Source organism: Rissa tridactyla, chromosome 2, assembly GCF_028500815.1.
Source record: "Rissa tridactyla isolate bRisTri1 chromosome 2, bRisTri1.patW.cur.20221130, whole genome shotgun sequence".
Lineage (NCBI taxonomy): Eukaryota > Metazoa > Chordata > Aves > Charadriiformes > Laridae > Rissa > Rissa tridactyla.
In genome coordinates, this window is record NC_071467.1 from 76,587,380 (window position 1) to 76,613,449 (window position 26,070).

Below are 26,070 nucleotides of genomic sequence, written 5' to 3' on the forward strand. Positions count from 1 at the left end.
GGAGTATTTACATTGGAAATGCCACTAGAAGCTCTGTTCTACATGCTGAATAGTAGAAGAAGCAATAAACAATTAATTGTAGCCTCTTCACTTTCTCCATGATTTCCCATTAGTATTCTCCTTTCCAGGCTGAAAAATCCTATTCCTTTCCTTACATTGTTCTTCATTAAACTAGTTTTAGATTCTAATACCTTAAAAAGGCATCCCTAACCTGGGGAAATAAATTCTTTTTAAAATGTTATAAAGCACTATGACATTGTCTACAATAAAATGCTATCTTTTTCCCTTCTGGATAGGACAGTTCACAGGAAAAACACATCCACCTTACAGACATTTGAAATGAACAGCACCTTCATTGTAGTAGGAAAAGTCCTGCACTGTTGCCATTCAGGAGCTGCACAACTCAACACATCTTTCCCCATACCATCTTATTAACAGACTGCAAACTGTCCCTTCAAGAGAAAGTGCTCTAGATCTTCTATTTCAAATCTACAGCACCTGACCATCTGTCAGAAAAGGAAGCAACATGCAATTCAGCATGGTCTTAGAGACTTGGAACATTTTCTCCCTGTAGGTTATAAAAACATGAAGCACTGGTGGCCCAGTCCATCTTGCCTGGGTGCAACTTTCCATGTAATCATGCATTACAAAAGCTGTGGTTTTGCAGCAAAAACGAGGACAGTGCCATGAGCCCAGCAGTATTTTTTCAGTATAGGGTGGAGAGATCTAGAGTAAAAAAAATCTCAAGGGTCTTCAAGCTTGTATGCCATCACCATAGGCTAATCAGAGCTGTCCTTTCTGGTTCTGCATTGTATTTTGGGGGTGTCTGAGCCTGTCTCTTGGCAGTCCTCTGTAAACTCTCTTTTCTTTCTGTCACATAGCACGCTGAGTCTTGAGTACATAAATCAATTTGGATCTGTGCTACTAATGCTGAATATCACAATTGTTACAGACTTGAATAGAAGACTAATCCAGGTTTCTTTATTCCAGACATTTTATTTTGGGTTAGAATAAAATAAAATAGTATCTATTACAAAAATGGAGGCTTTTTACAAGCTCTTCTTTGTGGGCATTTAAAATTTATGATGATATTTCTGTTTGTATAAAATGAGACATCACTATTTACTGGAAATTGCAACTTAAGTTTTATGAAGAATTTCACAGGCAGCACTCTCATTAACGATTTATATTTTACTTTCCCCCCCGCTAACCAGAAATGGTTAAGAAGGTTCCTACTAAATGCCATTTCACAGGTTCCTTTGAAAAGAGGTTTAAAGTTAAAATTTGCAAAGCAATCAGGAAACTATACAGTCACTTTCCACCAAAACTCGGCTGAAAATGGGTCTCTTGATCCCTTTAGCTCTTTTGAAGAACTGAATCTGAAATAAATGAGATTGCTATATGAAACCTTACAATGAGCCCTAGCATGAAAGGTTTTTAAAAAAATCGATGACTTCTATTGAAGTCGTGAGATGGGGCAGCTGCATCGCACAAGGCCCTTCTATATTCATACATTTCTATTCTTTGAATAATGATGTAAGAACTTTTTTTGACCACTGTATTTTATAGACTTCATTATAGATGACTACCACTCCTTTTTTCTTTATATAGCCTTACCCTAAGAGGTAGGTAATAGTCCTTCCTCTATAATTCCAGCACGATAAACACATTCCTACTCAACTGTGTGAAAAATAACATAGCTTTAGTTGATCAGAATTTCTATCTTAAGCAAAAAAATGTTGCCTTTTAGTTTTTTATTCGTCTTCATTATTTGATTTTTTTATTTGCTCACAATTACATTATCTAATTGTAGGAATACAGCATTTCAGAAAGAGATCTAAAAATATACAAACATCATACACATAAGCCTGAAGACCAGCCAGAGCAGAAGAGTTTTGACAAAAAACAGGTACATCTTACCTTTGTGTTGAATAGTATTTCTCACTTTTTAAAAATTATTTAACATGTCCATTTTCATTACCTGTCACTGAATTTATAACCCACTACAAAACAAGATGTATTTGATTTCCTTTCCAGTAAGACAGATGAGTTAGATTTTTTCCACAACAGAAACACAGATTTACATGATCATGAAGCTAGAGGTGGCTACCCACGTGGTACAGAAGATGAACTATTTTAATATAAGAAGTATTCCCAAACTGCTGTTTCAAAATAGACATCTGGTCCATTAACTATGTTAAACTGATGTAAATCAATATGACTAGCTTCTGTTGCTATATCTATTCACATGCACCTCCAGCTGGTATACACATCTTCAACAACCATACCACTCTTTACATGAAAATTACGAGAAGCAAATACTGTAACTTTCCAAGAATCCTCATGGAGGAGTTTACTGATAATCCCATATGGGGTGGGGGGGAGGGGAAGAAGAGAAATCTCACCAATTGCAAAGAAAGGATTTGAAAATCAGATTACTCAACAATAAAAAGGAAGTATTTTTGATTACCAAATAACAATCATTTCCTGCTTGTTCATGCTCAGGAAGATCAAGAGTCAGTAACTTGGACTGACACAAGAATAACAATCATTTTTTTTTCACAGTTTTTTTTTAACAGATACAATTCCTTGGGATATAAAACAACACAAGGTAGCCTATGTCCTGTGTATTTTTGGGTATGACTTCTTCCTTCAAAGTCTCATACAAAATCCTAAGTCTGTATTCCCTGTATCCTCCTGACTGAAGAAAAGACATTAGACAAAAACATTTAGCCTCCTTCTCAGCTCCTTATCACTAAAACATGTCACAAACTGGGACCAGCACTACTGATCTCCTATGAAACTTACTAGGTCTGTCCCTGCGAGCAAAGGAGATAGAATTAGGCACACTGCCTGTAATGAATCTTCCCTCCTCCAGAGACCTTGGGAGAACTCCAACTGGGTTCTTGCTCAAGAAATACCCACAGGATACAACTGCTGAAGTGAAAGTGTTCCTTGGTATTTACATGAGCATTTAAATAAGCTGTTGACCTCTTTCAAGGTTGTTTCAATATCATAGTAGTTGCTGCTCTTGTTTACATCCATGGTAACGCTCCACCCTGTTGAAGTGAGTCTCTTGCAGTAAAGCAAGGTTTATCTTTTTGTGAAGGAAGGAAAGACTGTGTCCGCATACTCCTTTTTCAAGGGTCAAATTATTTTTATGTCGCTTAAAAATAATACAGAAGCACTGGTTCTGTTCACAGGAAATAGTTATCCTGTGAAAAAAAAACAATGACCTTAATTGCAAGTCAGAATTATTAACCTACATTTCTGCAACATCCTAAACAAACTTCCTTGCAGCAATTTCCAATAATATTCTGGAACTGACCTTCCATATAAACAGAGTTTGCAAGAAGAGGGGGGGGAAGATCAAAAAGATTAGTTTTCAGTGTAGAAACGCAGTATGTAGTCTTCTGACTGCTAATTTACATTTTTATGTACATTTTATGTACACAAATTACACACAAATTATGTACATTTTTAACAAGAAAAGCATATAAATAATTCTCCATCAGAGCAGTATCCTTAAATAAGAGATAGTTAAAAGTCAAAGTGAGCGGAGCTCAAGTGCCCCATATAGCGTTGGAAAATTGTTGAGATTTTTTAAAAAATAAAATATACATCTCTATTTGTCTCTACACATATATAAACACACACATCTATCCATATGTGTACACACACATATACATATATACAGACTGATAGGTAGATAACTTGACTTCTCTTTCTAGGATTTCTCTGACAGGTCCCTCTGCATTATGTCTCAAGAGCATGATCAATCCATCTTTATTGCACTTCTCCAATAGATATATACATAAATAAACTGCTTTCTAGTTCATAAATTCTACTTCTGCAGAGACTTAGCCAACATATTCTGCCACAAGATTATATAATGAGCACATATTTGTTTAGATGACAATCCAAGACTTCAAATATTTATTAAGTACCATTTTGCTCATTGTGTTTCTACATCATGCAACAACATAAAATATAAAATTTCCACAGTCCTTGGCACAACTATAATTTTCTCTGACTGTAATCTGGATTTTATGTCCCCAATTCTCCATGACAGATATAAAAGTAAAGGTATTTAAACTTCTAAGTTCCAGAATGGGATATCTGATGCTACAGAAAACAAGCTAGCAACAGTATTATTCATGAAGTGCAGGGAAACTTGATTAAAAATTGATTTGTATTAAAAATTCTCATTAAAATACCTGATTTCATTTCATTCAAACTTTCTACAGAAATATATTACCTTTGATTCATTCTCATAATTCATTTAGAACAATAAAACCCCAGCCATCTTGAAAGCAAGCAATTATTCTTTCATCATTGACATTCTGGGAAATTTTCTTAATGAATTTCTATTTTCAGATACTCAGGATTCCTTCCCCCTTTTCACTAATTTTCATCTTCTTTCTTCCTTCTTCATTATAAACACACTGAAAATCATTTTACCACTACAGACAGCCATCCCACCTTTTCAAAAACTCTAAAAAATTGGTCAGAAGCTATTTTTAAATTTCTCTAAACCAAACTAATTCCCCTTTAACAGAACCATAAGAACAAAAGGAACTGGAATGAAGGGAAGTTAGCCTGAACTATCAAGCCCAGATTTCAAACTAGATTCCAGTATCCTAAAAGTTCACCTGTGTTAGCAGCTGATTTTTGTCTGCAGTCACTTTTTAAAAAGTCACTTTGTAAAATTTTTATTTTAACTAGTTCTTACACAGTTCAGGAATATCTGATTCAGAGAATTTAGATGTCAAATATACTAACCTCTCTTTTGTTGTGTACAATAATAAGATACACCAGCCTCTCCTGTTCCACGTGTAACAGGTAGCTATAGAATATCATGTTGCAGCGTGAATTTACAGGGTACTATGGGTTTACCCGGGATATTTACATAAGACGACAGAGTAAAGTGACAGAGAAGTTATAAATTCATACTCTGTTGTGCATTAATCATTCCATTTAAGAAAGCCCTCGCAGTGGTTTCACAAGGACTAACATTCCAAGTGTAGCAAACCAATTTACACTTATTCCACAGGAACGCCCTTTGTAAGAAACTCATATGGCACAGCAAGCTGTAAATTCAAATTTTATGTTATTGAGTACTACTATTATGTACTACTATTGTGTTCACACAAACAAACCTTCTGTTTAATTAAAATTTCCACTTTCAAATCCTCCCAAGAAATGTGTGATTCTGCAATCCTACTTCATACTACGAAAATTTTTCATACTTAAAATTATTTTAGTTTATTTGAAAACTAGTTTTCAAAAGATATGAAAAAAGACTTAAAGAAGGACTATTACCATACTGTCTCCAGTCCACATTAGGGGGCAAATTTAGCCACAGAATGAAGTTATTGAGTTCATTTAAGTAGGATGGCAGCGAATGGAAAGCTTTTTGGTTGTACCACACCTGAAAGAGAGAATGGAAATTGTCAATCAAAAATGAGTTGAGTCTGAATGCTGATCTGAAAGCTCCCATACCTTGAGGAATAGCATAAAGATATCTAATTTTTCTGTTATGACACCTGTTTATAGAAGCAGGTGAACTAGGCAGAGCAGAATCGGTTGATTTGTACAGGTCTTTCAACAGAGTGCAGCAGTTTGTTTTCTACTGTTGGAGCTATACACCTACATTAATTACTCCATTGGCATTCTCTGATTTAATGGAATACTGTGTCACTTCCCTTACACACATTTGGTTAAAAAAAAACAGAGGAAAAAACATGCGAAAATAACATTCACCAATTTAATTGAAAATGCAAAAAGATGAGTAAAACTAGTGTTACAAGTGGAGAACATTATTTAGATTTATCTAAATAATACCCAGAAGTGACACGCTGCATAAAATGTCCAGGAAAGAATATCCTGGAAAGTGGGGAAAGAAAGAATCAAGGAGGCACTGTTTACAAGGTGGGTGTGAAACTATTCCATAAAGGACAAAGCTGTGTCTCTGCCTTCAACAAGCAATTATCAGTGGTCTGTTAAGCATGGAGGAAATTCATACAGGAAAATTTTAAGACAGAAAAGGCAAGCCAGTCCGTCTGGGGAGCACAGGTGAGCAAGTCTGCTGTAACACATATTTTATCCTCAAATCATGCAGAATCATCCCAGTTTGGTAAATATACTCAAAATTCACACTTCCATGTACTAGAATCATTGCTGAGAACCTGATATACCAAAACCAAATATAATGTGGCTTGAGTTTTGCTTTTTCTTTGGAAATCTATTCCATTTCTATGTCTTATTACTGTTAATCATAGCGCCTTTGAACCCGCATTATCCTTACTGAAAACTAGGTCAAATTATTATGTATGTTTGTTTTCAGTTTTAGTGACATGCTTCAAATCACCTTTGATTACTATCCCTTCCTCACTCCACAGCAACCTTTCATCTCCCCTTTTTGTTTATACAGTTGAAAAACTCTTAACCTTTCCCTATCTGATATCAGCTATTTGCTAATCCACATTTTGTACATCTCAAATTGATGCTGGGCAATTCTCACTTTATGTCTGAATCATTCTGAATCTGCAAATTGCACAGCTTTTAATATAGGTCTTTTTTGCCTTAACACCCTTCTTCTAGGATTTCAGTTTTCTTAGATCCTTTCTAAAATTACCATCTATACAGTTACATCTTGGAAACTTCCTTAAAGATCTGTTTCTCATCACTCTGATGCTATTCTCCTCTAGGGCTCTTCCACATATGTGTGTCTCTTCTTGATACCGGTGTAAACTTCCATATATTTTTTTTTCTATTTACTTGAAGATAATTCAGTTTTTCTTTCTTGTAGTATCCAGCTACAATCCTTACTTGGACACTAGTTCCAGACTTTGACTGGTTTTCCTGTTCTTCTGTTTCCTGGTGCAGATTGTCTTATCTTCAGTTCTATTTCCCTCTCTTAATAATTATGGTCTTCTGATTTATTTTTCTGACTACCTACTTGTTTGGATCTCCACATTGTACTCTGTTGTGAGGCAAGGTTTACAGCATTCTTATTGTCCATTCAGTTTCCTTCCATCTATCCTATATCGTGCTTTCAAACACCATTCTGAGCTCAGCTGTCATTTCTCCTATGGCTCTCACTCTCGAATTTTCTTTGCCATGATCTCTTAGTCATTATTTTAAAAATGAGCAGCTTTGGTCTACCACTGCTCTTGCTTGCATTAACTTTCACATTTTCTACTCTTCTTTATGTGGTCTTCACAACTGCTTGAAATCTCAACAGCATCTTATATCCCTACGTTTAAAGAAAAGAAAAAAGAACAAACCCTAAACTCTTATCTCCTTCTCAAACTGATATCCAGCTCCTTTGTTCTCCTCCAGTTCAATTCCCACAAATTACTACATAAAGTAGATCTCCCATTCTTCAAGTAACAAGGGAGTTCTTTAAAGAAATGAAGTAAAATAGAACCTAAGTGTCGTGAGGAAAACTGCTGATCTTTGCACTGCTGGATCTCCCATGCAAATGGCAACCAGAGCAAAGAAACATAAACAAGTGATCAAAGGTAGCCAGTCTTTTTCACACCACACACACATTTCTTAGTCTATGTTTTTAAAAAGGTTTGTGCCCAATAGAAAGTTATACATACATAATGAAACTCCGCTGCAATTGTGTTCATTGTATTAAAAAAAAAAAGGCAATTAAGAAAGCAATACAGCAAAATTCTGATGACACATCCTCATTTAACTGAAGTAGGGGAAAGGTCTCAAGTGTTCACAGAACACCTTAGGAATATAATGTGACCAATATTCAAATTAAAACACAAAAGCCACAATAGAGCATTGTGTGTAACAATACATTTCAATATCCCACACATTAATTAGAATTATTCCTTCAAGCGGCATCATGTAACTGAATCAAACCACCAGGAAATAATAAAATTGAAGCTGGATATTTAATTATTTATAATCTGGCAAAAGAGACATTTAAGGTTGTTCACTTCATCAGAAGACACATTTAAGCACTTTTTTCTCAAGTCTTGCGTCTTATTCTAAATTGATTGCAAAGGTAAAATTTAAAAAAGGAAAAATATTAGTTCCAGCTGAAATATCTTTCACATTTCTTGTCTGCCACCCAGGTAATTATTTACAGAGGACAGAAAAGAGATGAGCAATGGAATAAATATATAGATTAAGATGCTTAATTTTTATTTTTGTTATTTTATCTTCTATCTATGGTTGATAAAATTCCTTTTCCCAAGGAAAAACACAGCCTCTCACCACATTAGATATAAGTTCTGTAAAGACATGTTTTCCATTATTCCATACCATTCTTACCTGCATTATTCCAGAATAATGCTAGACAGACATTTTTTTGCTAACCCATGGCTTACCAAGAAAAAGCTAAACATTGCTGGACCAGATTCATGATGGGGAGGCAGAGAGAAGTGCTATAAGACTGGAGATGTAACTTCCTCTGGACACTTATATTATTACTGTATAGTAAAGCCTCAAATCCCAGCCTTTGAGATTGGAAAAATGCACATTTCAGAATTCCATGAAAACAGTACCAATTCCCTTTCAGGACTATTTAAAATTCCCACATGTTCTTCCTGTATTTAATTATGTTATAAAGAACAGCAACTATGAAGTCATTGTGGAACAATTTTTGCCCACATTATCAAAGGAAAACAAGGAATATACAGTCAGAAAAACACCAAAAAAATTGAGGAGGAGTTGTGTTTTTGCTACGTAGCAGTGATCATCAATTAATGTCGATAATCAATAGTTTTAATCAGCCATGTTTGTCATGTGGTAGATGTATTCTCTCTCATGTACGCACACATACACTTTCTCTGTGTGCATGCATACAACATGTATGCGGTATAGACAGCATGGTATGATTAGGTAAAGTAAAGAAGGTATTGGATAGGTATTTTGAATTTGAACTGGAAAAATTGTTGGCTTTTTGAGTGGAGAATAAGGTATAAAGATTCAGAAATTTTCTAAAATTAAATGAATCATACAGTAAGTCTCTTCAAATGCAAATTTCTCATTTTCTTTCACACAAGGCTATGTAAATGGTACATCCATTGTCTCATGAACAAGCCTGAAAGGTCAAAGTAAAAGTCTGGTCATTAATTACTGAAAGGTTAATGCAATAATTTGACATTGGATCAGTTGAAAACCACTTCCAGGAGGTATTTTAGATAACACAGTGCCCTTTATAAATCTACTCCACTATTTTCTTTGGGTCTGAAATATGAAGCTTACTCACTAACAGTATAACTATAATTTATCCCTGTGCTGGTGGCAGGTGGAGCTCTACGCCAAAGACATTTTAAAAAAAAGGACCCTGACAAAACCCACAGTGCAAGCATGTCAAAACAAGAGTCTAAAATGATGAAAGATACATGGGACAAAAACAGCAGTCAGAAAAACACATCTCATTGCAGTCCTCTAGCACTTCAAGTTCCTAATGAAGGATTGATGGAACTAGAATTCAAAGCTATAAGAAATCTGGGGGTAGAAGGGAGATCACAAATAACCAAAATGAAAATATGTATAAGGTAAGGTGTGTATATAAGATAAAGAGTTTTTTAATAAAACTACATGTGAAAGGCATTGCAAACAGGCAATGATTTTGCAAAACTAATTGTGAAATGATACTGGATTGGAGAATATCTGTACATTGTTTTAATACTTTAACCCCAAATGGATTTTAGGGTAGAGCTTATTTACACTGTTCTTTCTCTTTTTCTTTTATAAGAGCAAATAAAATCTAGCTTCTATACCCCCATAAAACAATTTAAAGGCAGAAGCATCTTGCTTTCATATTCCAATCTGGAATCTGGAAAGCCCACGGCTTCCTCTTAACAAATCTGTTTTGCCTCAAATACAAAAATAGAGACCACTCACTCATAATCTTCAATACTCCAAGACTGTTATTCCTCTACTCATTACTGGTCTACATTTGAATAGATCTCAAAAGAACCTTTCAAAGCACTCCCGTGGAATATAAAATCCCTTGCACTCATCATTGCCTGTTAGCCTCTAGGTCCCATCCCAAGTCTTCATAGTACAGAGATACTGTATCTTTCCCGTGCATACCAAAAGGCCTCAAGGAAAAGCTCTTTATTTCAATTGTGCTTAGAAAAACGCTTCTTTTCCTGACTTTAAAGGTAGCTCCAGACAGAAACCACCGGCTCTGTGTATCATTGCCAGACAGTATGATCTACTGTCAAGAAGAGATTCAGGTTCCATACCCTGACTAATTTCAGCAAGGCACACTGGCACACTTCTGTTTCTCTGGGATAAAAATGGAAAGTTACTCATATTTGAAAAGGGGTTTAAAAGCACAAGGCAGCATATTTGTTATGCAGAAGTAGCTACTCTGGAAAGCTAATTTATTTTATTTTTGGGGGGTGGGGGGGTGGGAAATGAGAGAAACATAGCAAGTAAAAGTATTCCTAACAGAAATGAAAAAGCATCAGTAATAACTCATTTTTGAGATGTAAAAAAAAAAAAAAGAGGAATATCTGGGGTGACTACCTAACAAAAAGTTTTAAAGGTGAGCTCAGTTAGGCTCTGAAATAGGTTCACAGGTAAAAACAACAAAAAACCATATCATTTGCCTCATTTAAAACTGCTTCTCAGAACACAAGAGAATACTTCAAGAATTATGAACAGATAAGTGGACTGTTGCTGTTCATCTCAGTGACCAGTCCGGCCCAAACCACAACAACTTTAATAGGCAAGAGAGTTTTTCTCCCAGTTTCTAAATGCAAGGATTTTATGTAATGTTTCATTATTTGCTAAGTGCTGTGAATTCTGGAGCCTTAATAAGTAAGCAACAGATACACACAAATGCACACATATACATTCAACCCTTACCTTAATCAGAGGCTTAGATTTGGTGCTATTCAATTTTTTATCTTGAAGTTCAAATGGTTTCCTCCCTCCAAAAGACCAACCACCATATCTGGTAATAGAAAATTAATAATAATAATAATAAAGTAATAACAAGTTACCTGTCTTAACAGTCTTTTCGTGCAATGATAAAGCCGTACTATCTACATTCATTCTTTATTTTTCAACTGAAAATAAAACTTCACCCCTCACAAACCCCTCCTCTGTTAAAAAGGAGGAGCTCAATATACTCTTAAATCAAGTGAAAGCCACCACTCTTTTCCTGCAAAGGGGTTCCCTCAGATAAAGATTTTTACTTTTTGAAAGATGAAATCCCTGAGCAACAGGAGGGTTTGTGAACAAGTGAGGTATTACTGACTTTCAGAAACCTCTTAGACATGTTGATTTCTTCCTACCGTATTCATATTCTAGCTCAAATGTTTCATCCTAAGATGTTTATCTCCATTTTTATCAAATAAGACATACTTCTTTTTTTCATGCATAAATGGCTTTCTTCTCCTTGATAAAATCATACTTGGTCTAGTATTTGCACTTATGTCAAAGGCATTGGTTGAGCTGTAAAGGCACATAAGTAAACCTCAAAATACAGCTGGTATCACAGAATATGAAGACTTGCCAGAGGGATACCAGCCCTTTCAGTTTAAAGAAAAGATTAATTGGAGCATATCCACCTCTATTTGATTGAGTCTGTGAGGAACGGAAACTATGCTGTTCACCTGATTTGCACACATATATACATTTTCTTTCTCTGAGATGCTGAGAAATAAGTTGCTGTGTGGCCAGAAGAGCCAGGGCATGCCTAGAGACAATTATCATGCAACTGCTGGAGGAAGCTCTCAGAAGTGACCATGGAGGGGGTGGGTTCCATGTTACCTTAGCCTGACTCTATGCCTTGTTAACAACCAACAGACAAAGGCAACTATGCCTTATATTCTCAGTGGATCAGGAAGGACTGTGTTTTTTATACACAAAGGGAAAACAAAGGTTAGATATTTAAAGGCTACCTTGCTTTGTTGGAAGGTCTCACTAAATATTCTTCCACAAGGAACCCTGAAAGATTATACAAAATTTGTCCTTTCTTATTCTTCACATAGGGAGCAGAGGTATTGAAACTTGGACACATCTGAAAAACAGTAGACATAAAATAAGTAAAGCGCTCTTAAAAAATTGCGCAAGCTCTTTCCCTGAAGACTTCCGAACATATAGCCCAAACATTACATGAAATGAAATTAGATTAATAGAATCATCTAATTCATCTAATAGAATTAAATGAAACTCTTCTTCAAAAAGAAGAGTCAAGGTATTAGATGTAATATACACACACATAATTTTTACATACTTAACTAAATATAAAATGACATACCCCTTGTTCAGCCACACATCCGCATGAATCCTGGGGTGACGTAGGCTGCATCTGCCAACATGAATTATTTTTTCTAATGGGAATAAATACAGCAATAGGAACATCCATTAAATGAAAGGAATATATTACTTAACAGAAGAAATCCACACATTAACAAGCAGATCTGTCATCTTGAACACCTTCTTAGCATTAAATCACAGTGGCAGCTGTGTCTAAAAATATATCATTTTTATGAAAGTGGATTCACTAAAAATTATAGGAGTAAAGCAGCAAATGAGCTGCAGACCTTATGTTTGCAGCAATAAGATAACTAAAGCATGGTCACTACTCTGCATCTGAAATTTTGAATGCTTCCTAAGAAATATCGTAATTACTATCTAACTTTTCATTCATGTGGACACCAGACTTGATCAAAATCCTCCTGAAATTAATCAGAAAGCTGTCACTGGCTTTTAGGGGATTTGGATCAGACCTTTGACAATGAAGCCTACTTATGTACTTCACCTGGATGTCAGCTTCTTCATCAGAACTGATTGTCATTAACCTCATGCTGCAAGAAAAGCTTAAGATAGTCTACACTGCACAGAAAAGAAATACTGAATTTACAATATTTACAATTTACAATAAAGGAAGTAGTTACATTATTCACAGTTACCCTTGTTTTGAATGCATGCATGTGTGGTCCCAATCAGAGAAATATCTTAGTAGAATCTGAGAAAGGTTTCCTAGGTTATCATCTTCAGTGCTGTTCAAAGTGGGCCCCAGGGGGAACATGAGGGGAAAGGGAGAAAAAAAAAATTAAAAAGAAACACAAACATGTTAATATGTCTAGTTCTATTAACTTTCAGGCTCAAGATCCTACATGTTAACCAAGAAATTAAAGAACTACGCATAGGAAACACACAAAAACAGCAAAATCATCTCATTTCAAACACTATATGTGAACATGTAAAGAAAATTCAATACAATTATGGCTAAACAAATCTTAATGTCTCCCCATGGCCATCTTTCTCTTTATAAACATGCATTCCTAATAGTTATCATGGTTTAAGTGTTTTCATGTTTAATTTACAAATTCAAGCAGCATCATGTTATGTTTATGAAGATATCTAGATATTTGTCCAGGAGAGAAAGTGATCTGCATGTGATAGCACTCAATACAGAATAGTTCACAGCTGAGCTACAGATACTGTATGTGAGCTATAGATACCGTACATTATAAATAAATAAATAGATCTAGTTGGTTTAAAGCTCAGCATATAGAAACTAGAGGTTGCGTAACAAGAGTAATTCTGCGTGACCCTTTCAAATCTGAGAATTATTTTGAGAAAATGGTTTCAGACCTACGCAATTAGTTAAAATGAAGCATGCAAAGGCTTGTTTAAATACACTTGTGCATTTACATATAAATGGCCATGACTGGTATTGAAACAGATTAGCCAGTTGAAACAGCTCCAAAGCCTTTGCCCCTTCCTCCAGAAAATCCTTTGCAGAACGCTTTTCTAATTTTATCTCTCCCTCATAATAATCTATAAAAACCTAAACATTGAAAAAATAAACAGCTGTTGTAAAAAGTAACTTATTATTCTTCCTAGAATGCAAGTAGTCTTTAAAATATGAGAACTCGAGGGTAAAGATCTCAGAACCCTGGATATTCATGCTGATGGATAAGCCCTTTACCTACCTAAAGAAAGATTCTGCATTGTCATAAAGTCTTGGTGTCAGCTTGAGAGAAGGATAATCAATAGCCAGCGGCTTCACACTGAACAAGGCCATTGCCAGTGCAACAAAGACGACAGGCAGCAGCACAATTGACAGATTTCCTCTCCAGTCTCGCCTGGTGTGGTGAAACCTCTTCATCAGAAGGGCAACGATCTGTGTGAGAATGAGGTGGGCCCCATGCACACTTGAGGTCCCCGTAAGCGAGATATCTGAGTGAGGAAAAAAAATAAACCCTTGTGACAAAGAAAGAAAATCAATTTAAACTTTCACAGGATACATTTTCAGATGTAGAGCCTAATATTCTTTTGGATAGAAAAAACAAACTGACAATCTTCTCCTGGAGGGAACAGTATAATCCGCCCCAGTACAACTAATTAACTCTTTGTATAAGAGAAAACAGATATTGGGCTAACACGTTATCTCTATAGCTCCAAGTACGCAGCTAAAGGAGTACTGGATACCTATTTTCCCATGGTCCTCACACTGGTACAACCTTTTCTTGTGCATTGACAACCTTGCTCCTAGAAAAATTACTTTGACAAACATGGCCTGTATTGGCATTAAGGTTTTGATCCACCTTGATGTAAATGAGTGGCAATTTTTCCACAGGGATTTCAAAGGGACATCTTCAGAGTATGTAAGAGGGCATCATAGATGCTAAAGACATGGATTCTCGTAAAAGCATTCCCTTAATTTCTCTGCTCTTATGGGACTGACAAAATTTTCTAATGTGGTAGTCGATACAGTTTTCATAATCGCAGCTCATGGGCTGTCCTTCACATTCTCATGGGAGAGTGTCCACAGCTTATTAATGTCTCACCAATCAGACACTTTCCTGATGGACTCTTCCTTAATTTCATTTTATTGTTCTTTGTTAGACACTTGTGAGTCACGCAGATCACTTTGCCTCCATTTTAGACCCTAATGCCTTCTAGGCATGTGCAGGCTATTACCAGCTTCCCTTGTGGCTTTGCCAGACCGAACTTACTTCAGCCTCTTTTCTTCCTTATAGCAGAGCAGTGTCTGGCAGATTTACTACCACAGGTATTTGCACTGTAACAAGACTGAATAGCCTGTTTATCGTAGTGCTCAAAGACATACTGTCTTTTATGATCCCTGGTGATTTGTCTCTTACTACCTTCCCTTCTACATATTAAGACCACTGTAACTAGCGTTTCCTGAATAAAAATAATTGTCCATTTTGTCTAATATCTGGACTGTTACTAAATATTTCTAATGCTGGCCAGCCAAGATACATCACAAGAAGATGCAATAAACCATTATATTAAAAGTATATGTTTGCCTAAGGCACTTTTAAAAATTACTTGTCTTTTCTAGAAAAATCATATGGTTATTATTTAAAATTCTCACTGAGAAAGGTGTCCAATTTCTTTCTGAATCATCTTAAATTTCAGTCTTTGTGACCTTGATTTCTGTCGTTCCTTTGTGTTTCAGGTAAAAAACCAAAAATCTTGTTTATCTGTTTTGAATTTATGCCATTTGATAGTACAGGATATGCTCTTAAATCTTGCTTTAGGAGACAGGTTATAGAAGTTTCCAATCTATCTTGTGCATAAATAATCTCAAGCTTTCAGTTTCCTCTTACAAAAATCTTTATAGTCCTAATCACCCTCACCACTTGCCTGAAGTCCCCTTATATTATCACCGTATCACTCTCCAGATATATTGTATTCAACACGACTGTCTATCAGATGTGGAAACACTACTGATTTATACAATAGCATTATGCATTCTTGTACTGATCTGCTTGTCTTCTTTATGCATCATACCATTTTGTCTGACTGCAGCCACATTGTGAAAAGTAGCCTGCATTGGGCTTTCCATAATTGACTTAATATGGCTTTCAAGATTCCCAAAGTATTAAATCACTCATAGAGGAAAAAAAAAAGCTGAATATTATTCCTGTGTACACCTGCCATTTAACCCTTCAAGTTTCTTAATCCTGCATACATAGTCTAATTTAATTTTCTTTCAACTAGAATCTACAAAATTAATTTTTGCTTCGTAAAGCTTTTAAGTGATTTCAACTTACGTTTGGTATGTATGCCAGGAAGCATAAAACCAACACAAATTTATTGGAAAACAGTTTCTGATTACCACTGATAATCATAAAGGCTAGAAGACAAGACCAGCTGACCTCTCTGTTATGAAGTCAATTTTTATGCAGAAAGCTTATGGAAATATTCTCATTAATAATTTAGATCATAAAATTAAAAATCTGACCCAACTGTTAGAAGCTGTCTTGCATGAATTACGATTGCAATTATCTGGAAGAAGTGCAATTATGTTCACAATTAAGTTGTACTTTCCAATTCATCCAGACTCTTCTTTGTATTATGGAAAAAAAAAATGCCAGTTTCTGATTCATATAGTAACTATCAGGTACAGGGAAACAGAAAGTAAATCCTAAAATTTGGTAACAAATATTTTGAAAATCCATACCTATAGACTGCTCTAGAATTAGGAGCAGAGCCAAATATTTTAAGAGTCTGTAACTGGATGTAAGATTGTCTTTTTCTCCCCTTTTTTTCACTTCTAGAAAATAATATAACTTTTGTCATGGCATAATAAAATAAGGAAAAATGGGCTATGCAATGGCCACGTTAACAGCCAGGAGTAGACATTTTCAATTCTGCTTCTGTCATTTTGGCATTTAGACAAATCATTTAGAGGCGGCCCATATTTTGGGAAGGTAATCCTGGAACTGAAATACCCTCCCAAAACACTTGAGCTAGCTCACATGAAACTGGTTGCATTTGGAAGCAGTATATATTCATTAGCTTATCAGAGGTTCTGTGCCAACAGGTAGTTCTAGGCCAAGCTAGTGATCTGACTTCGTTCTACATTTCCGCATATGGTGTACTGGCATAGAGTCAGTGCTAGCCCACTGATCTGTGCACAGGATTCTATTAGAAAGTACAAAAATGTCCTTCATCTTCTTCCATATTTGTTTAAATTAATATAATATTGATTTGGCTTCCAGGAGGATTTTGAGGACTGATTTTCATGTAGGGAATTTGAATAAAAGGCACTTTGATGGTGTGAGGTATAAAGGGAACGCCCCTAGTCTGTGTTTCATACTATGATCTCCCAAGCCTTTTCCCTCAAGCCAGAGAGTTGACTGATCAGAGGGTTTCCTTCCTTTATCTAAGACATTCTTATTGTTCAAGATTCAACCTGTTCAATATTTTAGCACACTGAAGACCACTGAAAGGACAGCATGAAGTATGTAACTGATTCCTATTGAAAAATCAAGAAAGAACCAACATAACCAGAAAAGTATGCTGTATACTCTCACAAAAAAAAAGCAACACCCAAACCCCACAACACGAAAAACTGTTCCTAGAAAAACTACCATCAAACTTGTAAATTAGCCTCTTTAATCTCCTTATTTTTGCATTTCCCAGAGAAATGTGTATGAACAAAAGTTCATTTGTAGGCAAGAAGCTTAGGAAAAGAATGGGACAAATTTCATTCAAACTACCCACCCTCTATTTGGAAGAAATATATTCTTAAGTCAGGTCTAAACACAGGAGCTATGATTTACCCACAGGGATGTGTAAGAGGCTGAAGAACTGTTAGGACACCATTGTACCTAAGTCTCTTAGAAGTAAGAACATTTTACAGTACCCTCAACTGGTTGAAGAGAAGATAAATCTGACCTTCATTGGCTAAATTGAAGACACAGCCATGTAAAGTGCTTTTGAGCTGAAGGAAAAGTGTAAAACACGCAGGAGTTAGAAGACAACAAGCCTTCACCCATAAAATAATTTTCGCTATTGTTTCTTCCTTTGTTATCAAATCAGTGACAGAGGTGCATCCAAGCAACGGTGTTTGACCATTGCAGGTGGTAAACACATAGTACAGACTCACATAAGACACGTAATTAATTGGCAATGGAAAATACACTGCTAGTATCCACCAGAGAAAAGGAAAGAAACAAGACAGAGCTATAACACGTTCTTGTCCCCTTCTTTTCTGTTATTTTATTTTACTTTTTCAAAAAGGACTATGACATCATCTGAGAAATCCATAGCACAACACAAGTCAATTAGTTAATAAATAAATGAGCTGCAGTCTTTTGTTGTTGGGAGAGGAAGAACAGTTAAAATAAGAAATTTTCCAGTCATGGTTTCACATGAAATATGACTGATACAAGCATTTTAAGCCCCAATTTAAAATACTCCGCTCCTCTTGCACATTGATGCACCTTAACCCCACCTTCCACGGGATCACTTTGGGATGGCTAACTAGCAAACTGAGAAATAATTAAAAACAGGACTAATTTTTGGGTACTGAATAACCCAACTGAATAGAATACATTATAGTTGTCAAAATAACGAACTGAATAGAATACATTATCTAGATCCTCAACAGCTCATTAAACGGATATATTGCCTTCGCTGATATGGGCTAAGCAGTTAGAGGTGAAAATGTGGAATCACAGCTTCAACACTGCAGACATCTCTGCAGCAAATGACTACCCCGAAAAGATTAATTCCTGACCCCTATCCTCTTCAACTTTTGTGCAGATTACTAAATGAACTTGAGCAGAGTCCATCTGAATCCACCTCTTCCTACAGCAGTCCAGAGTATCAGAGTATGCTGCTGCAAAGATCTACAAAATAGTCAGGAGATTTTTAGTGTAAGAAAGAAAGTTTACTCAATATTTACTCATTCTTTCCAGACACACCATAGCCTCACCCACATAACAAATATTATCCTTTAATTTCAAGAACTCGCTTTTCTTCTAAGTTAGAGCACACTATTACCTGTTTTATACAAATACGTGAGCACCTTTGAATGCAAACCGAATATTTCTTAGCAATTATAAAAATTAGATAAAAACTAAAAAATTAGATCAAAATTTTCCCTTCCTTTACATCTTGACAGACATGTGAGACTATTTATAATAGACATCATAATTCTATCATATGAAGCCTTAATTTAAGTATCTGTAATGCCCATACAAGATACAAAGAAGGTAAGACAGCCTCTTGAATTCACATATAACTAATACTGAAATACACATAGCATTTCCTGACTGTTTTAACCTTGTATTTAATGCAAGAATACCCAGTCTCATACCACTGCAAAAATCCATTAAGCTTTCTCATCACTCATATCAAAATAACAGAAAATCCTCTAAAAGTATAAATGCCACACCATGCAACAACACCTCATGTGTGTTAATAGATAAGAATTTTAGAACAGACGTGCATCACAGACACTCTCCATTTTAAGGGTAAATTTGGGGAAGGAAAAGAGTCTAAATAGCATTTAGCAAGTAAATATGGTAGTTAGAAAGTCAGTGAACTGGGACCTCTGCTTTTAATTTATGGACATGATTTATAATCTTACCTTCCCAAACCTATTTGTCTGTTTTATCTACTCATTGCATTCAGCCTTAAAACTAGACTGCAAGCTGCCAAAGGTAGTGAGAATCTGTTCTTTTTATCCTTACTATTAGTCCATAGGGGGTCTGGAACAACAGGGCTTGACTTTAAATTGGGTTTCCAAGGTACCACTGCTAGTATAATAAAGAGTAATAGCCAGCACAACAGCTAGGAAAAAACCAACACCCTAGTTGCTGCTGAAGTGTTAGCTGATGTCAAAACACCACTTGTTTTTACTAGTATGAAAATGGGTAAGCATGTAGCCATAACAGAAACTCAACTGAGTGTATATTTATTTTGGAATGTAACGTTTTTAGTGAATGGTACAAGCACCTACTCTGGTTATAAAAACACTGTCCTAACTTTCAATGAAGGGAATTTTCAGTGACTTTCAGTGCCTAATACAATCTCTTTTTTTACATTTCCATGTTTTCTTCTGCTTTTCCTTGATTTATATCTCTTCTCTACATTTTAGTTGGGGTTGCTGCCAGCCTAAACCATACTGAAAAAGAAATTGGTATTAAACACCAAATATTTTTAAGCTTTGTGTGGCAAACTCTACTGTGGCCAAAGCACCTTCATCAGGATGAGATGGGCATATTCTTTGGAAACAAATAAAAGACAAACATTCAGCCAGGTGAACACAATCCTGTCATGCCCTGAAAAGGAAAATTACTGTAATTTTGGGAACCCTAATTCTCTGATTGTGAGTTTCTGCATGATTAACTTGCAACATTAACAAATATGATAATTTCAATTTCCAGGAGATCATTTTCCAAATAGATATGCTTTTATTGTAGTACTATCTCCCCTGCAGTGATGCACCTGCAATGAATTTCTACGTGGAGGAGGCGACAAGAGGAGGAACAGTGGAAAAACAGTTACAGAATGGTGGTTACAAAATGGAAGACTATTTGCGCCTTCTGTCTGTATTCTTTAAAAGCACAAAAGCAGAGGGGAAGCACAGTCTGTCAGAATTGCCAAAAAAAGATCCCAACTGATTTAATATATATATAGTGAGTGTGTGTGTGTGTGTGTGTATCAGACTTGGCAGAGAGAAAGAATACATCTGTACATGCACAGGCAAACATCCACCAGATACATCTTTTGTGGTAGAATACACCCTCATATTACAATAAGCAGCATACTTTTTGAGATTGGTTCCTTTTATTTGTAGAAGTGTAAATCAGTATCCAAAAGCTATTAGAATTCAACGCACCAAATTCAACCTGTAGACTCAGGTTACAACATTTCGAGATTGAATCCAATGTAGACAATAGGGCTACAAACCACAGTACTTATATGCTGTGTTTGGTGAAGATTTGGTGAAAGAGCGGGACAGCAATACAATTCTCTACCACAGCACTTAACATTATACAAGAGACTAAAATGTAGAAAGGGTCGAAGAAACTATATATTCAAAGGTGTTCTCAAGTACTTCCTAGAAAGGGGACTTTTAAATTGTGGATATCCAGTTTTGTACTGCAAATGGCTTTTGTTATGCAGCTGCTCAGTTTGCAGTGAGCGGCCTTTGGAGGCACTGCATAAAGCACTCTGGAACAAGCCTCCTGGAATTGCTCAGAGAACATTCAGACAACAAATGGAGCAAACCTCAATTCTATGATTCTATTAGGACAAGAGGAAATGGCCTCAAGTTGCGCCAGGGGACGTTTAGATTAGATACTAGGAAAAATTTTTACACTGAAAGGGTTATCAAGCATTGGAACAGGCTGCCCAGGGAAGCGGTGGAATTGCCATCCCTGGAGGTATTTAAAAGAAAAGTAGATATGGTGCTTAGTGATATGTTTTAGTGATGTTTTTTGTCAGTGCTAGGTTGATGGTTGGACTCTATGATCTGAAAAGTCCCTTCCAACCTAGACTATTCTATGATTCTTCAGCAGGGCCAAGATTTCACCCTGATAGATAAGGACATTCTTAACCACTTTAACTTCTACAATTTGTGGAGTGTTACCTTGATATGAACAAAGTACTTGCTCTAAAATATTGCAACTTCCATAATCAAGAATATTTTTAGACACTATCTCTACTGGAGTTATTCTATTAACAATAAAATCATATCAGAGTTTGTGCAGGGAAACAATTCAAAACTGAATGATGACTGAGTTCTGCAGGAGGCATGTTTTATTCAGACCCACAGCTATAGCAAACAATTGAAAAATTTATTTGATGAATAATCTCTTTCCTCCGGCGTTCTGGTATCTCATAAATGGTGGTATTAACAGCTACAAGGATCTTGATTAACAGAACCAACTGTTCTATTTTTTTTCTAATGCCTCCAATGAATATGGTAACCTAGACAGACTGCAAAAATAGATCGAGACAGACAGAAAGAGAAAAAATGATATGAGTAAAAATTTCCACCTATACAAAAGTCCAACACCAGGTCTACGTATCATAATGTCTCCCTTATATATTTCAAATGAGGAATTAACTGGCAACAGTGTAATACATAAATCTTGTCAAGGTGTCACCTTCTCACCTATATAAGTTTATTGCAAAAACAGTTCGCAAAAAAAAGTGCTGAATGCTTGGCATACTGTCTTTCATACTGAATCTACTTTGGATGTTGTCCCTGTAACTGCTTAAAGAGTTTTTTGTTAGCTTTGAGAAATTAAAACCTGTAGTCCTGCAGAATATTGCTAGTATCAGAGAAAACAGATGTGTGACTATTGATAATGTCTTTGTGGGCTTTTATAACACACACAAAAAAATGTTTTAATGACAGAGCAGAGACAACAATTTCACCAAAGGAGATACTTTTGAGAAGGTACTGGACACAGGGAAATCTAGTTTCATGTGGAAGTATCAACCCCAAATACATCCTTGCCAGCATAACTAAGATCTGTACCACACCTTCTACATACATATGGTGTACGTCTCCTCACTAGACAAAGCAAGATGTTAAGAAGACTCCATGAAGCTCTTTCTCTAAGCAGTGTTCCATTTCAGAATGCAAAGTAAGTATACTTAGTCTTAATAAGCATTTCTTCAAAAAATTGACCATATTAATATCAACTACAATTAAATTAGTTACATAATTCAAGTCAAAGTATCTGTATTTGCTGGTGCAACAGCATTAACAAAGTCAAGTTGTGTTTTAAAATATTTGTGTTCATGTGTGTAAATATTCATACACTATCTTGATCTATAAAAATATCTAAATATATACACACAGAGACATCCTCGGAAAAAAATATCTATAAAATATATATGCCACCTGTAGCTAAAGCAAGGCAAGGAACCACAAGAATTTACTTTGTATATAAAACCTAGAGACTAGCTATTAACAACAAATATTTTCTGACACCATATGTGTGACTTTGTATTAATTATCTAAGAGTCAAAATTTTCTCCAACACATGGGCCTCATATTTTGAGGGAGAGAAATAATCAGTTCATCTTGAATGTTAGAAGTAAATGCTATCTTTGGAAAACTCCCGCTACTGAGCAATAGAAAGAACGTAAGCCAAAAAGGATTTCACTATTTAAGCTAGGGAGAGAATATTACTACAAGCGTAGCAAAAGCCACCTTAGTTGTTACACCAGGCAAGAGCCACATTAGTGTTACACCATTATTAGTGTTGCACCGGGCAATCCATTGCTATTTAGCTTACAGTAGCTTTTCAAATAGCAGATGATCACACAATCCATATACTGAATACAGATTTTTGAAGATGTTGCAAATGTGAAAAAAGTGGAATACCTCCAAAAAATGCATTCAGGTCATTCTTAAAAGCAATAAGTGAACACAGGAATACTGTCTGCCAGATCTCATTTATCCCCTGAGGAAGAGTTTTAACTCTTTTAAATTCTTTTTTTTTTTTCCCCTTTTTTTTTAGTAAAAATTACTTAGGAATAGGAATCATTATGACATGAAATGGAAGACAAGCAGTCCTACAGAGTAGAGAACAAGACTCCTGAATATTTAATTAAAAGACAGGATTTTAAAAATACCATGAAAGATCATAAAGGCTGTCAATACCTTTCCTTGTCTGCAGCTGTTGTAATAGCCTCAACAAAATACAGGAACTAAAAGAAAACAACAGGAAATCCTGGAGTGCAAAGGAAAGGTTGGAGAAAGAGGGACAGAAGGGAGCACTAGCAAGTTGGAGGAGAAACAGAGCCTGTATGAAGAAATATACTGTCAAGAAGAAATCAAAGAAGGGCTTATAGGCAAGACATAAGAGTTACACGGCTAAGATGATTCAATCACTTGGTTTTCAAGATGTTAAGGGAGTTCACATTCTAAAAATTGCCTTTGGATAAATAAAGCACCCCTGGTGCACCCCACAACTATCTGTATCATTTGTCCTTCAGCTCCAAGAAATATCTGACCAAAGTGGATGATCTTCCAAGCTATTTCATTTCTGAAACAAGCACTATTAATAACTATCATGACAAGCAACCTAGATTAGATGAAGGCAAGGCAGCAGGTTCTGTAAAGAGCAGGTTCAAAATATTCTCATACATCCATATCAGTCATCAAGACCTGAGGGATGTTATTATCAACTACAATTTTATGTTTAGAAGGCATTTGAGATATAAAAAACTTCAATATATAGCCATCACCATCAAAAGTTACATGGATATCAGTTCTGGTGACCCACAACTTCAAAAAAAGTCTCTCTGATGATTCTATTTCTTCTAGGCAGGATAGAAAAGGCATCATCTCTTCTGACATAAGATGGAGTGATGCAACAACTTTCCTCATTCATTTTCAATGAGTTAGAAACTGGAAATACTCAGTAAACTTCAGACCACAATCTGAAATCTGGATCTATATCTATAGCACAACACATTTCTTCAAGCATACCTTTCAGTCTAGCTGAGAATCGTACATTTTAAGAACAAGCAAAAATACCAAATTACATAGTGAAGGAAAGCAGCTACCAAGTCACACGGGAGACCTTTTATGGAACCAACTCAATTTCATCAACAGAACACATTCATGAGCAATTAATATGATTTTCAAAATAGAAATTTCAGAAAGGATTACTGTTTCCTTCTCTGGTGCTCTAGCACTTGCAGAAAAATGATAGTCTTTTTTTTCAACTGAGCCCCCTTTTTGGCAGGTGCTTTACTGACTATTTTTTCTCTAGAGCTGAAGGGAACAAAAAGCCTCTGTGAGGAAGGCTGGCAGGGTTCACATCTTTCATTTCCAGCAGTTAGGAGATAAACATGAGGACAAGAAGGTGGAGGACAAGAAGTGGATCAGCTTCTTGGCACTGTAAGAGTACCTCCCTTTACTAGAAAATAGCTGTCTTTCCATTGTTTTTCTAATAGCCCTCTGATGTGTCTGAGCCTGTCAAACAAAAAGCCAAAGACGTCTGTCTATACTGTGGATGAAAAGTGGAAAAGGACCAGGCAGCAACCTGGGAAGGTACTAGGAAGGAAAATGTTTGGATGAGAGAAGAAAGTGGGTGAAAAGAGTGTAACATTTTGAGGTAAATGGAAGAACCTGACCGTTTACTTTCAGGACAGAAGGAGTTACAGTTATGCACTTACTGAGAAAACAAATTTATGTAAACCTTAAGCAAGTTAGATGATCTTATTTTTGAGATTGGATATCTTTTTGTGACTACTGATAGGTAACATTATAAAGATGCTCCATGCACATTCTATGCTTCAGACAATCCTGAAAGGGTGACAAAAGGAAAAGGAAGCAAGATTCAGGGTTGAGGAGTATAAAGCTAAATAATTAGAAGAGGTGAAATTAAGTTTTCAACTTAATCACAATTAATTAAATCACAAGATTTCCTGCAAGAAACTAATTAAAACAATAACAAAAAAGCTGAAAGAAAATATAATGTGTCCAAGATTTTTAGACCAGCTATTTTGACACTTCTTTTTCAGGGTCTAATGCTGCATTTAAGTGGTAGTGTTATCTATACTATTAGCCTACCAGAAGACTGAAATGTATGCTGTATCTTCTCCTTATAAGCAGTCGGCAAAAATTTGAAAATTCTAATATCAGTCTTTATGTCAGCAGCCCCTTCTAAACACAGCCACTGCTATTTATTGTCCGCAGTTTTCTACTCAGAAATCAAGTTACATTTTGCAAGGTGGAGCATTAAAATCATTCTTATATCCTTTTAAGTGAATTTTACAGGAAGATGAAAGAAGGGAGTTCGGCTTAAAAACTCACGTTGTGATATAACTTCAAATATATTATAACAAATGGTTTGTCAACCCTTATTTTGAAATTACAGGGAACTCAATTTGTCATAGTGGATTAAAAACTCCTCTCTACAAATAGAAGAGATCACTTAATTACCTATCAACAGACATCAAATTCCACTCTGTTATCCATGTGCAGAAATCAATAACACCTTTCACTGTAACATATCTTCTGCAAAGGCCCAAGCTTGTGCCAAATGCACCAGGAGAAGGAACATACTTCCCTGGGAAGACTAACTCCAACTCTTAATTAACCTTTAGGAGAAGTGCCTGCCTTTAGCTTCCAGCTACTTATTTCTCTTATTTCTTCCACTTCTGCCACTGGAAAAGTTAGATCTATGCCTTAATAGACAGTATACTCTACACATAAAAAAAAAAAAAATAGTTTTTTAAGCAAATCACTTCTCTGTCTTCTTTTTGATAAACTACACTAACTGAACTGTGATGGGCTTTATAAGGACTTCACCTCCAAACTCACAT

The 26,070-nt window shown here is 35.8% G+C and overlaps 1 protein-coding gene across 1 annotated transcript in view; it reads right to left on the reverse strand.

The window, feature by feature from the left end:
• ABCA13 (ATP binding cassette subfamily A member 13) overlaps positions 1-26,070 on the reverse strand; it is a 195,813-nt gene that overhangs the window by 56,484 nt on the left and 113,259 nt on the right. The window contains exons 36-41 of the mRNA XM_054191743.1: positions 13,938-14,184; positions 12,909-12,998; positions 12,254-12,326; positions 11,895-12,013; positions 10,855-10,942; positions 5,323-5,431 (exon numbers count right to left, since the gene is read on the reverse strand). Coding sequence (XP_054047718.1) covers positions 5,323-5,431; positions 10,855-10,942; positions 11,895-12,013; positions 12,254-12,326; positions 12,909-12,998; positions 13,938-14,184 — 726 coding nt within the window. The remainder of the gene's footprint in view (positions 1-5,322; positions 5,432-10,854; positions 10,943-11,894; positions 12,014-12,253; positions 12,327-12,908; positions 12,999-13,937; positions 14,185-26,070) is intronic.